This window comes from Microtus pennsylvanicus, chromosome 11, assembly GCF_037038515.1.
Source record: "Microtus pennsylvanicus isolate mMicPen1 chromosome 11, mMicPen1.hap1, whole genome shotgun sequence".
In the NCBI taxonomy this organism is placed as follows: Eukaryota; Metazoa; Chordata; class Mammalia; order Rodentia; family Cricetidae; genus Microtus; species Microtus pennsylvanicus.
The window spans coordinates 46799919-46813225 of NC_134589.1; the positions used below are offsets into that span (position 1 = coordinate 46799919).

At 51.1% G+C, this 13307-nt stretch overlaps 1 protein-coding gene across 1 annotated transcript in view; it reads right to left on the reverse strand.

The window, feature by feature from the left end:
- Window positions 1–690: 690 nt before the first annotated feature.
- The window catches only part of Ccdc92b (coiled-coil domain containing 92B), a 31944-nt gene continuing 19327 nt past the window's right edge, over window positions 691–13307 (reverse strand). Inside the window, exons 2-4 of the mRNA XM_075991714.1 lie at window positions 11720–11872; window positions 7157–7204; window positions 691–4210 (exon numbers count right to left, since the gene is read on the reverse strand). Coding sequence (XP_075847829.1) covers window positions 3597–4210; window positions 7157–7204; window positions 11720–11849 — 792 coding nt within the window. The 5' untranslated portion in view covers window positions 11850–11872 and the 3' untranslated portion in view covers window positions 691–3596. The remainder of the gene's footprint in view (window positions 4211–7156; window positions 7205–11719; window positions 11873–13307) is intronic.

Below are 13307 nucleotides of genomic sequence, written 5' to 3' on the forward strand. Positions count from 1 at the left end.
GCTCAGGATGCAGAGCTTGTTCTACTGTTCACAACATAGAGGTACAGTGAAAGCATGGTACCAGATGTACTGAACTCTTGAAGCCATGGTCATAGGATGACTCCCATTAGTGGAGGATGAGAATGGGCTTGTCTCTAGGACTCTGGGCTTCTTGCATTTCTATCAGATGGAGGACAGCATGGGTGGCCAAACAGATCAAAACCTTGGAATTCTTTCTAGACCAGAACAGGGAACAATTCTAGGCATGAGATCCTTCCAACCTGTTCCTCTCTAGGACTGGCAGACCTTAGCAAGGGGCCAGGTCACCTCAGCAAGCCCCGAAGAGCATATTTGTGTGTGTGTGTGTGTGTGTGTGTGTGTGTGTGTGTGTGGCAGCTGGTTCACTTTACTCACTGATTTCTAAGCTACTCTTTTTTTTAAAATATTTATTTATTTATTTATTATGTATACAATATTCTGTCTGTGTGTATGCCTGCAGGCCAGAAGAGGGCACCAGACCCCATTATAGATGGTTGTGAGGCACCATGTGGTTGCTGGGAATTGAACTCAGGACCTTTGGAAGAGCAGGCAATGCTCTTAACCTCTGAGCCATCTCTCCAGCCCCTCTAAGCTACTCTTTCCCTCACAACTGGAACTCCCCATTCTACATTTGCTGGAACAGAGGTGGGTAAGCAACAGAACTTTTAGCAATGCTTTCCAAACATTTTATTAAGAATAAGGCATATGATAGTCACCCCTAAAGCACAGGGCTCTATTTCTGTAGGTGAGTGAATACACTCTGAAAAGCATTGGATTAAAAAGCGCAGCCAACAGAGAATTTGGAGCAGGATCCGTCTGCCCTGCATGTCTCCCATCAAGGCTGGCACATCACTGTGAAAGGATGCTTAGGAGACCCTTGGCCCCCTAAGTGAGAAGATGGTCCATACCATCTTTCCATCCACATCCAGAAAACTCTATCCTGCTGCTTGTAGAGGGATGAGCGCCCCATTTTGGCCCAGAACTAGTCCCCCAAAAAACAGGTTGCCCTGGCAAGGACTCAGGGACAAGGGGTACAGAGCCTTGTACTGCATTGCTCACTCATTCCCGGATGGCGTCTTGAGCTTAGGACTCCAGCGTAGTTTTTCCTTCTGGGTCTGTTTATACTTACGTTGTGTAGGAGCCCTCTTCCCTATGAGTGTCTGCATGAGCCATCTCAGTCTCCCATTGTGGATATGTACAGCAAACAAATGAAACGGGTCTTTCCCTTCTTGGCCATCGGGTCATTCCTGGTATTTTCCCTTGACCAGGTAGATTGCTATGGCCAAGTCCCGGAAGGGAATGGGTGCAAGTTAAGGGCAAGGCCTGTCCCAAACTGGGAAGGCAGAGGGTGCCCTTGCCTGTAGATCACTGAAGGGGCCTTTCATCATTTCCAGAAGAGGGAGGGCTAAGGGTATCCCGTAAACACTGAAATTGCGCATCTGCCTAGGCCTCCTTATCACACCCTCACTACAGGAAGAGTTGCATTACTTCCTTCCCCCACCCCGAGACCTCAAATGGGAGTCAGATTTTTCATCTGGGAAATCTTCAAGCACCCCGGGTGCAAGTATCATTATCTCTGGCTTTTGGAAGAGGAACAGGATTTGGAAGGTGTTGGCAGGGTCACTTGAGGAAAGACAGGCAGGAAACTGTTGGATCCCTGGGGACGGGGTGTGATGGAGCCAATTGAATATCCTGGGTGCCCAGAAGGGAAAGCGAAGAGGGCTATTGCTATAGTTTAAAGGGGAGCTAATCGGGGTGCTATGGCTTTTAGTGGATGGGTGGATGGATGGACAAGAAAGGGCTCTCTCTAGAAAAATCAATAAAGTCACCCTGTTCACCCCAAAAGTATGGTCGTAGGAAATGTAGGTCTGTGTAGGCGCCCAGAGAAAGAGGCCTTTCCCCTCCCACTGTCCTTTGGACACCTCCAAGGGAGCATTGTGAGAACCTCATACAGGCAGGTTCCAAGTGGGGAGGGTGGCAGGATAGGGCAGTGAGTCACACAAAATTGAAAGGATTAACAAGTGGTACAGGTACAGGTATTGCCACTGGAGTGAAGGGTAGCGGTCAGGACCTAGTGGGAACTCCAGGATTCTACTTCTGTCATCCAGCTCCCAGGAGCTAGACAGCTCAGTCTTCGTTATCACTCAGTGGCCTCAGCTGTCTTTCAGGGAAGGGAGAGCTGGGAGGGGTCTGTGTACAGAATCAGGTTGGAATGTGCTCACTGCCTTCTGCTTCCTGTAAAATTCCTGCTTCCTCTTCAAGAAGAGGGCATAAGCCAAGAGTTCATTTTCTTCTTGGTGGCCATCACTAGTTTGTCAACTACAGAGACTGACTCTGCTCACCTTAAGACCTTGGGTGACACATACAATGTGGTGCCTTAGCCAGGGCCAGGACATGCTAGGGCCCAGTGACTGAGTGGGAGGGGCATCCTCGCTCAGCAGCCCCAGGGAAGACCTCACAGGCACTTAGGACTCAATGCAGGTCAGACAAGAGTGGTGGAGTGGGGGCTCTGGTACAGGGCCTATGGTGAGCTGGATTGAAGCTTCCTCCTGCCTTTGGTAGTGATGGGAACTGGGAAGAAGGGGAAGGTGCCAGCATTCTGGTCTCCTTGCAACTGCCCACTAAGAGGGAGAGCACAGGACCACCCCACCTTTTCAGGGGTGGGCACTGCTGAGGACTAGCCAGTCTCCTCTTTCCTCCCCAGCAAAATCAAATTTATATGCATAGCTGCCACTTCCAAGAAGCCAGGCCCTTCTTCCTGTTTCTGGATGCAGCCAGTCGCTTGGGAAAACGGACAAGATTATAGGATTAGCACCTATAACAGGACTGGGAAGTCTCTGAGGGGGCCTCAGGAACAGAAGGGCAAAAGACCCTCTGCCTTCACCAAAGTTTGAGCCCCAGCTTGTTATCTCCTGCCCCCTGCATGGCAGACCTGGGAAGAACCATTCAGTTCCTCTTCCACGACCCGCTTCAAGGGTTTATGCTTACTGTTTTCTGGAAGTCAACTGCCACCAGGAACCCCGCAGCTCTGAGAGAACGTGACTTCTAAAATAGATCCTAAAGTGTTCCGTGCTCACCTTCAAGGACTTATCAGTGGGGTGGGGTGGGGAGTAGCTACTTCCGAGTACACGAGCTAGCTCCTAAACTTGCCTCTCCCGAGCAAAAGGCTGGGCAGGGCTGGGGTGAAAAAGCAGGAAAGGGGAGCTTGCAGGCCTAGCGGTGCCAAGTGCCACCGTGTTCCTTCCTGTAGGCAGACACAGACTTCTCCCGCCCTGCAAGGGATTGTCAATTTTCCAGGGACCGACAAGACCCCGCCCCTCCCCCTCCCAGGGCCTGGGTGGGACCCAGATTAGGGTTAATACCACCAATCCGCCACAAAAAAAGGTGCTATCCTTTGGCGCTCCCTCTACAAAGGAGCTCCCTCTCCGGAGGGGGTAGCTCATCTCGGGGAAACACACAAGCGGGGGGCAGCTCTAGTGGGTGGCGGAGCTGGGGCGGTTCTGCCGGCTTGACTCCGCCCTATCCCTGATCCCGCCCAGCCGGGCCTGCCCTGGCGGTCGCCACTGCGCGCCCAGCGCCTACTCAGGATCCCCTAGGGCGCTGGGCGTGGCATCTGGGCTCTCAACGGGCCCCCGTTGCAGGCCGCCTTGGTTCGGGGACTCCCGGTGTGACACGGGGTGCGGGGCGTCTTGGTCCCGCAGCTCCTGGCGTGGGAGAGGGCGCGGGCCGCGGGGGCTGGGTCGTGGCGGCCTCCGCGGGTATAGAAAGAGAGCGGGGTCCGGCATGGGATCGGTGTCTTCCCAGGTCGCCCAGTCCCGGCCCGGCCCCTTGGCGGCCGCCTCGGGAGGGCGGCGGGCCCGTTGTGCGCGTCGGCGGGGCCGGGTTTCGGCGGCAGCGGCGCCGGGGCGCGGGGCCTGCAGTCTCTGGCGCGCGGCGTGCAGCTGGCAGGAGAGGTAGGCGGCCGCTTCGGTGTGCTTCTGCAGCTCGGTGCCCAGCACGGTGGCGCGGTGGCTGCGGCGCCGCAGCTCCTCCAGAAAGCGGCGCTCCTCCGAGCGCAGGCTGCAGCGCAGCGCAGACACCAGCGCCTCCCGCTGCGCCACCTCCCGCCGCAGCTCGGCGTTGGCCGCAGCTCGCGCCTCCAGCTGTGACTCTAGCGCGCGGCACTTGTTCTCCAGCTCCCGGGACGCCTCTTCTGTAGAGGAGGGACAATAAGGGGAAGGGAGCGATGATGCCCCCCCGAGGGAGTGAAACGTAATTCAGAGGGCTCAGCGCGCCCCTCCCCCTTCCGCTCTTCCGCCTCAAACTTCAGCCACAGGGACTTTAGCCCTGACCTACCCTCCGCGTCAAATTCTTCGGCTTAAGCGCAAAACCCTGATTGTTCATTTGTAAGCAATCGTTAATTTGTAAGCAATCTGTTGGGCTTTGAGTCTCCGCGCCCTGTGCTCTCAAGAAGCAGGCAGCGCAGTATAGTGAATAACCACAAACGTCAGGTTGCCAGTGTGACATGTGTCACAAAGACAAATTCTAATTAGAATCCTCTTATTCTAAGGGGGATGTGATGCCATCAGGGAAGGAGAGGCTTGAGAGCTAGGGTGAACAGCTCCTCCCGGCAAAGAAGGGTACTCCTGGAGGGGACCCAGCTTGGGTGTGCAAAAGCCCTGTGACAAGAAGACATGTTAAGAGCTGGGACTGAGAAGTACAGGTGGTGGTGGTGGGTGTCCTTTCCTTTACCGAACACATATCCTATTTTGTGAGTTCTTTTTGCTGACTGGTCTAGTTTTTGCCATTGCCTTCACCAAAGGAGTTAGCCATAGACACAAATCAGAACAATGCAAAGAGTTTTAACTCAAGCTGTTTCCCAGGCCCTATCAAAGACTGTTTAACTTGGAACCCCTGGAATTGGCCCTAGAAACGACACTGCTGAAATCTCCCCAGGTGATCATACAGAGTCAGGGCTGAGGGCCCCTCTTCTTGGACCTTACTAACCATCTACGCCTGGGACTTGGCACACAGAGGCAAAAGGGGATATGTTCTCATTTATTTATTTATGCATTTATTTATTTGAGACAGGCTTTCTCCGTAGCTTTTTTGTTTGTTTGTTTTTTGAGACAGGGTTTCTCCGTAGCTTTGGAGCCTATCCTGTAACTTGCTCTGTAGACCGGGCTGGCCTCGAACTCACAGAGTTCTGGGTTCTGGGATTAAAAGAGTGCCCCACCACCGCCCAGCAGGGATATGTTCCTTACAGCGCAGTGGCTTGAGCTCTGATGACCCCAAAAGCCCCCCCCCTTTTCTTTTAAAAATATTTATTTATTATGTATACAACATTCTGTCTGCATGTATGCTTGCTGGCCAGAAGAGGGCACCAGACCTCATTACAGATGGTTGTGAGCCACTATCTGGTTGCTGGGAATTGAACTCAGGACCTTTGGAAGAGCAGGCAATGCTCTTAACCGCCAAACCATCTCTCCAGCCCCCAAAAGCCCTTTCAATGGAAAGTTAGTAGTGGTTATAGAACTCCTTGTCTAGTATCAGGGACAAGTGTCCCGTCTCTTCAAGCACAGAGGCACCAAGAAGTGTCCATGATTGCCAAAGGAAGATGTGGACAATCAGCTCAAGTCTAAGTCCCCGTGTGTCCTAGCTGATCTTCAGCTGCATGCAGCGATCTACAGGACTTTAATGGTTTAGCTTAAAACTTTCCAGCCTTCTTTGCTCTCGTGAGTTTCTGATGTGACACACCAGTACGGCTGGGAGCCAACTTTCTCCTTTCCTTTCTTCATCCCCACTCCCGCCCCAACAATGGTCTCAGGGTGTAGCACTGGCTGGCCTGTGCCACCATGTCCAGGTTTCTCTGCGTAGCCCTAGCTGTCCTGGGACTCATTTTGTAGGCCAGGCTGGCCTTGAACTCACAGAGATCCGCCTGCCTCTGCCTCCTGAGTGCTGGGACTAAAGGCATGCGCCACCACCGCCTGTCCCTATTCTCAATTCTTCATTTATTATGTATACAGTATTCTGTATTGTGTGTATGCCAGCAGGCTAGAAGAGGGCACCAGACCTTATTACAGATGGTTGTGAGCCACCATGTGGTTGCTGGGAATTGAACTCAGGACCTTTGGAAGAGCAGGCAATGCTCTTAACCGCTGAGCCATCTCTCCAGCCTCCTTTTCTCAGTTCTTAAGAATTCTTTGGGCACTGGTTTAGTGTTTCATGGTTGTAGTATCAGCACTTGGGAGGTTAAGACTAGAGGATGGCCACAAACTTGAGGCTAACCTGGTCTACATAGTGAGTTCTAAGTCATTTGGGACTACAGAATGAGGCAGTATTCCAACACAAAACAGTCTCCATGGCACTACTGTGTACTCTAGACTGGCCTTGGGTCTGAAATCCCATGATGAAGTAACCTGCTGAAGACTGAGACACCCTGCCTCTCCAGTGGTACCACCAGAATCCCCTGGACCTGCCAGACACAGGGGGGTAACTGGACCAGCTGGCCCCAGGCCACCCAGCTGCTTCATCTTTCCTTGTTTGGGGACAGACTCTCTTACACAGCCCCAAAAGTATTGAAACTTGTTATGTAGACCAGGCTAGCCTAGAAATTACAGATTTATCTGCCTGCTTCTGCTTCCCAAGTGCTGGGATTAAAGATGTGTGCCACAATGCTCTGCCCAAATGAGGCTTTAAAAAAACAAACTTTAATTTTGGATTTTTATGGTGGCATTCATTTCATGTGTGTGTACCTGTGTTTGTGTGTGTATATACCACTGTTGCGGGGGCAGAGGTCTGTTGGGCATCTTCCTTTTTTGCTCTTGAAGGTAGAGGCAGAGGTTGAGGAGTTCAAGGCCAACCTCGACTACATAGAGAATTAGAGGCCAGCTACGTGAGGACTTAATGTCAAAAAATCAAAATCTGGTCCAGCAAGATGGCTCAGCAGGTAAAGGTGCTTGCTGTCAAACATGATGACCTGAATTTGATCCCTGGAACCCACACGGTAGAAGTAGAGAACTGACTGACTCCCCCAAAGTTTTCATGTGTGTGTCCCATTCCCATAATATATAAAACATTTAAAAGACAATTGGTGAAACTCAATCTTCCGGGCTTCATGCACCTCCCTCCCAGCAGAGCTCAGAGCTATTTCTCTTACCTTGCTGGTGAGACTGGACCTCTCGCATCTCCAGGTCATGGGTCAGTTCTGGGGAAGAGAGAATAGAGGGGTTTGTGTGTGCACAAGTAGGTGTGTGTGTCAGGAAGTCACAACTGAGTTAGTGGAAGGGCAGACCCGCAGACACAATCTCCACTCCTGCTACAGCTGCTTCGCATCCCAGCAAATGCAAGAGTCATGCTGAAGGCAGACAGCCTGGGCCCGGGGATTCCAAGCCCAGATATCTTTTTAGCAAAAGCTTTGTGCCTAGGCTTGGGTACAGAGACTACCTTTGTGGGCAGAAGAGACTGGCTTGTTTAGGGGATGAGGGGGTGTTTGCCTTTTCCTAAGGGGTCATATGGTTGTGGAGGACTCTTGTGACCTATGCAAGCTTAGTCGCTTGATGAATGCTGCAGTGCCCAGAGATACTTGGGGAGCAGCGGAAATGGACAGAAGCTATTTGCTAAGCTGAACACATATGACACTAATTTCATAGCCAGTATTGTACCTGTATTACTGCCGGGAGATCCCAACTGTTTCCTAAACACCATGTGACCACTATGCAAGAAGGGCTTAAGGAGGACAGCGCCACCTAGTGGTGGAAAATGTACCAGGCATTGGTTTGGTGTTGGAAGGGGAGGGACTTCGAAGCTAGGGAATGCCACCACCAAGGTCACTGGCGTAGGACAAAGTTCTTCCCGGGTGCTGGCGGCCCAGCTATCTCCGTACCTCTGCTTATTTTTCTTCAACTCAATTTTGGTGCTCCCAATGCCCCCCCCCCATCTCTCAGGGCATCTGTTATTTCAGCCCCACCTCCTGTCCCCTATCTCCTAGAGTTCGGACCAGGCAGGAGTGTACAACTCAATGACACAGAAAATGCTTAGCACTCCTGGTTCTGGGTGCTAATTCTCACAGCACTGGAGGCAGTGTGCTGGGCTGGGCAAAGGGCAGAAGGAAGCCGGGAGCACCTGCATATACCTTCAGGGATGAAGTGTAGAGTCCAAAGAAAGGAAGTGGCACCTCTCTGGGACGGCTGCCCATCATCTCCCAGACAGGCAGGCCTGTGGCCTAAGTCTGCTCCCCTTCTCCCCTCAAAACGCTTTTAGGGACCAGGGGCTTTGCTAGAAGTACCCTCTCTGGGGAAACCACTTGTTGCTGGGACACGGAAAGCTCTGGGTACCTTAGCTATGACCGGAGCCTGAACCTCTTCCCTGGGGCCACTCTTCCCTGGAGGCCTTTGAGGCCTCCATCCCTAGAACTCTTTGGAACCAACTCCTCCCTTCCTCCAAGGTCTATGAAATGGCCTAAGGGACCTTGGCTCTGCCACTAACTTCTCAAAGGCTGATTTCTTTCAACCATTAACCACAGGACTGAGATATGAGGAGACAGAATCCCAGCTGGGCTCCACACCCCCATCTTCCTCTTTGTTTGTGTGTGTGTGTTTTAGATAGGATCTCACTATGTATTCCTGGCTGTTCTGGAACTTGCTCTGTAGACCAGTCTGGCCCTGAACTCACAGAGATCCCTCTGCCTCTGCCTTCTATGTTCTAAAGTTAAAAGTGTGTGCCACCATGCCAGGCTTCCTTCACCTTTCTCGACCCATCTTCTGATGAGAATCCTTGCAGGTTATATAAACATTATATGAAATCAGCACATGGTAGGGTCCTGGACCAGTAAGGATACTTCTCTGAACCTTAGTTTTCTCATTTGGAAAATGGGCACAAAACAGCACCTCTCTTACAAGGGTCTGATGCCAGGATGCAATGGAAAAAAACAGAGGATTTAGCTTAGGGCTAGGTCAGCTCTTAAGGCTCAGGGGCGCTTGTCATTAGCCAGGCTATCCCATCAGCCCAGAATTTACTTCTACTTCTAAGACCCATGTTCTCCATTTTCATCTGGCTTTCCAGGCAGCCTGCCCTCGAATCCCCTTCAGGCTCCTCCCTCTTTTTCTCTGTTTTCTCTGCACCTCCCACTGGAAGGAGGTCTGAACTGGTCATCTCAGTCCCCAGAGTGGCGGTTCCAGACAAGACCAGAGTTATTTTTATCTCCTTAATCAATAACCAGGAGGCTCCAAGCCCAGGCTCACCTGAGAGCCAGAGAGGGCTAGAGGGTCCTCGAATCCTGCCCGTCATGTTGTCACGGGAACTATCCTGTGTCTAGAATGGAAAGACCCAGGTCTTCAGAATTAGGGAAAAACAAGAAGAAATGAGAGGATCTGCGGTAAGATTTTTGAGTCTCCTGTTTTCCTCTGATACTGTCCTTGTGATAAAAAAAAGTAGCCTCCGGGGCCATACAGTCACTGGGGAGATAGATGGCCAGGAGCCTAGCTTGGAATGGAGCAAATGGATCTGTGTCTAGACTGCTCACGTTCTGTTAACATGGAGAGCTGAGCGGTTCACTCAAGCCTCCTAGCTTTGGGCAAACAGAGAGGTAGAGAATGTTCAGAAAACCACACAGCTGCTGGTTTTAATCCTGGCTGTGACACTAGCATATGTTGTATGACTTTCTCTCTCTGGATCTTGGTTTATCGCTTTCACAATAAAGAAATTGGAGCCTGGTGATGGTGCACGCTTTTAATCCCAACATTAGGGAGACAGAAGCAGGTGGATTTCTGTGAGTTTGAGGTCAGCCTGGTCTACACATTGAGTTCCAAGACAGCCAGGGCTACACAGTAAGGAGGAGGAGAAGGAAATAAATAAATAGATTAGCAGGAAATTGGGTTCTCCCAACTGACACATCCCTCGAGCACAACAGCCTGCATTGAAGCTAAGTGTGGTGGCTTATATTTATAATCCCAGCACTTTTTTTTTTTTTTTTTGGTTTTTCGAGACAGGGTTTCTCTGTGGCTTTGGAGCCTGTCCTGGAACTAGCTCTGTAGACCAGGCTGGTCTCAAACTCACAGAGATCTGCCTGTCTCTGCCTCCCGCGTGCTGGGATTAAAGGCGTGTGCCACCATCGCGGCAATCCCAGCACTTTTGAGGCAGAAAGATTAGAAGTTCAAGACCATCCTAGGCTACTTAAGGAGTTCAAGGCCAGCCTGGGCTATGAGACTTTGTATCAACAAACACACATCAAGCCTACATTTGGAGATATGTGAGCACTTGGGTCACAGTCCTGCCTTTGAATGGCATGGGCACTTGAGGCTGTAGACCCAAGCACAGAAGCCAGCCCTGACATTTCCATCCACTCTTTTCCTGCCTCTTCTCTGTTCACAAATGTGATCAACTGTCAGGCCCTTTTCCTTCCGGCAGTTTCCCACTAGCTCTTTGCCTCTCCCAGAGCCTCCCATCAGCATCACCACACATATCTAGCCTCTCTCGGCCACAGTTCACCGTCTCTGCTGTGAGACCAGAAGTGCTGAAGGAGAAGCATCCAGCTGCTCCAAACTGTTCACTGGTTCTTGTTCTCTACTGCCCAAGGGGACAAGACAAATTCACAGCTCTCCCTGCATTTGTCAGGGTCTCCAGGATCTGCCTCCAGCTGGATTTCTCGGTTTCTTTTTTCTCTTTCTTTCTTTCTTTCTTTCTTTTCTTTCTTTCTTTCTTTCTCTTTCTTCTTCTTACTTCTCAGTCTCTCCTTCCTTCCTTCCTTCCTTCCTTCCTTCCTTCCTTCCTTCCTTCCTTCCTTCCTTCCCTCTCCCCCTCCCCTTCCCTCCCATCTTTTTCTGTTTTCTTTTTGAGACAGGGTTTCTCTGTGTAGCTCACTGCCCTGGAACTCACTCTGTAGACCAGGCTGACCTCGAACTCAGAGATCCAACTGCCTCTGCCTCCCAACTCGGATGCTGTGCGCCACCGGAGTCTGGCTTCTTATGGTCTCTTCTAAGCACAGTTTTATATGACTTCCTGGCCTTTGCCATGCTGGCCCATTTACCTGAATGTTTTTTTCACTTCCTTCCCATCACCTGCTGGTATGTCTGCATTGCATACAACTATCCGGGGAGATGGTGTGCTCCCTCTTAGGATGGAGGTGCTCACCTCCACCATCTTGCTCAGACGGACTGTCATCCTGAACTCTTCTTGGCCCTACTTCCCAATGTGTGTTTATTTTCATGTGTGTGATGCTGGGTATAGAACTCAGGGCCTTGTGCACATGGTGGGTAAGTGCCCCAACGCTGAGCTACACTCCAAGCCTTCTGCTCTGTCTCACCAGTCTGAGACAGTCAGTTTCCCACCTGAGCTCCTGAAGGATGACAGGTCCTCAAAGGACAGGAATCCCCTGGAACTGGTTCCTGGAAGCCTGACGCACTACCTCAGCAGGGTCCTCAGCCTTAAAATGTTTAGGTGTGGGGAAGTGAGGACAGGGTCTCATGTAGCCCAGGCTGGCCTAGAACTTACTAAACATCTGAGTCCTAACTTTACTTCCCCCATTACACAATACAGTCATGTCACCTTTGGCTCATCTCTAGAACCCGCTCCACTCAAGTCTTGGTTCTCATCCAGAAAGAGGCAGGACAGAATGTATTAGGCTCATAGGAACTCAAGGAGGGGCCTCCCACCAGAGAAACCGACGATGGTGACAGTGACCCCCCTCCTCACTCCAGCCCCCTGGGGTAAGTGCTAGCCTCACCTGAGCAGCGCTTTTGCAGCCTCAGGATCTCCAGGTGCAGGTCTCGAAGCAGGGCCATCTGCTCCTTTTTCAGGAAGCTGATGTGGCGTTGCACGCTCTGGATCTGATGCTCCAGGGACACGGTATCCATGGCAGCCCAGGCCTGGGCCTCACCTGGATGAAAGGCAAGATGAAACCATGTCTTCAGAGGCCATTTGCCTGCCCCACCTTCAGGTTCTGTCCTTCACGCTAGGTCCTCTTGACTCCAGGGAGAAGATTCCCACCCCAGCTTCCTCTACTAGCTTTCTTGAACACTGAGTGAGAATGTCCTCAGAGAGGTTGCTCTTCCCATTCAACAGGCTAAGAAGCAGAGCCCAGGGATGCCCTGGCTTCGTTTTCCTGCCTTTTCTTCTTCTCAGACAGGCAAATAAGTTGAGAAGTTGGCTAAGACAGGAAGATAACTTTGGGTCTAGCCTTCACTAATGTCTCACATGTGGCCACCTCTCTCTGAGGTCTTAGCTTTCCAATAGGTCAATAAGGAATCTGACAACTATGCTCAGAGCAGCATTATGACTAATAGCCAGAACCTGCAAACAACCTAGATGCCCCTCAACTGAAGAATGGATGGAGAAAATGTGGTACATTTGCACAATGGAGTATTACTCAGCTGTAAAAAAACAATTACATCATGAAATTTGCAGGCAAATGGATGGAACTAGAAAATAATCATCCTGAGTGAGGTAACCCAGACCCAGAAAGACAAACATGGTGTGTTCTCACTCATAAGTGGATATCAGATGTAACATAAAGGAAAACCAGGCTATAATCCATAGCCCCAGAGAGGTTAGGTAACAAGGAGCGCCCAAGAGAGACACATGGATTTCCCTTGGAAGGGGAAATAAGAGATCTCCTGGGTGGACTGGGGATGGGTGGGCATGGGAAATTAAGGGAGTGGATTGGGCAGGTTGAGGGAAGGATGGGGGGGCAGTATTGAAAGAGACGTCTTGATAGAGGGAGCCATTTCAGGGTTAGGAAGAAACCTGGTGCCAGGGAAACTCCCAGGAATCTGCAAGAATGACCCCAGCCAAGACTCCTAGCAATAGTGGAGAGGGGCCCTGAGCTGGCCATTTCCTGTAATCAGATTGGTGACTACCCTAACTGTCATCAGGGAGCCTTGGTCCAGCAACTGATGGAAACAAAGGAAGAGATCCACAGCTAAGCACTGGGCTGAGCTCCAGGAATCCTGTTGAAGAGAGGAAAGATTGTGTGCAAGCCAGAGGGGTCAAGGTCACCACAAGGGAACCCACAGAAACAACCTGGGGTCATAGCAGCTCACAGATTCTGGACCAACAGTCATGGAGCCTGCATGGGACCAACGTAGGCCCTCTACCTATGTGTGGCAGCTGTGTAGCTTGGTCTATTTGTGGAACTCCTAGCAGTGGGATCAGGACCTGTCCCTGAAGCTTGAGCTCAACTTTGGGAATCTATTCCCCACATTGGTTTGCCTCACCCAGCTGCAATACAAAAGGAGGAGCTTAGTCCTACCTCAACCTGATATGCCATGCTTTGTGGACACCCATGTGAGGCTTGCCCGTTCCTGAACAGAAAC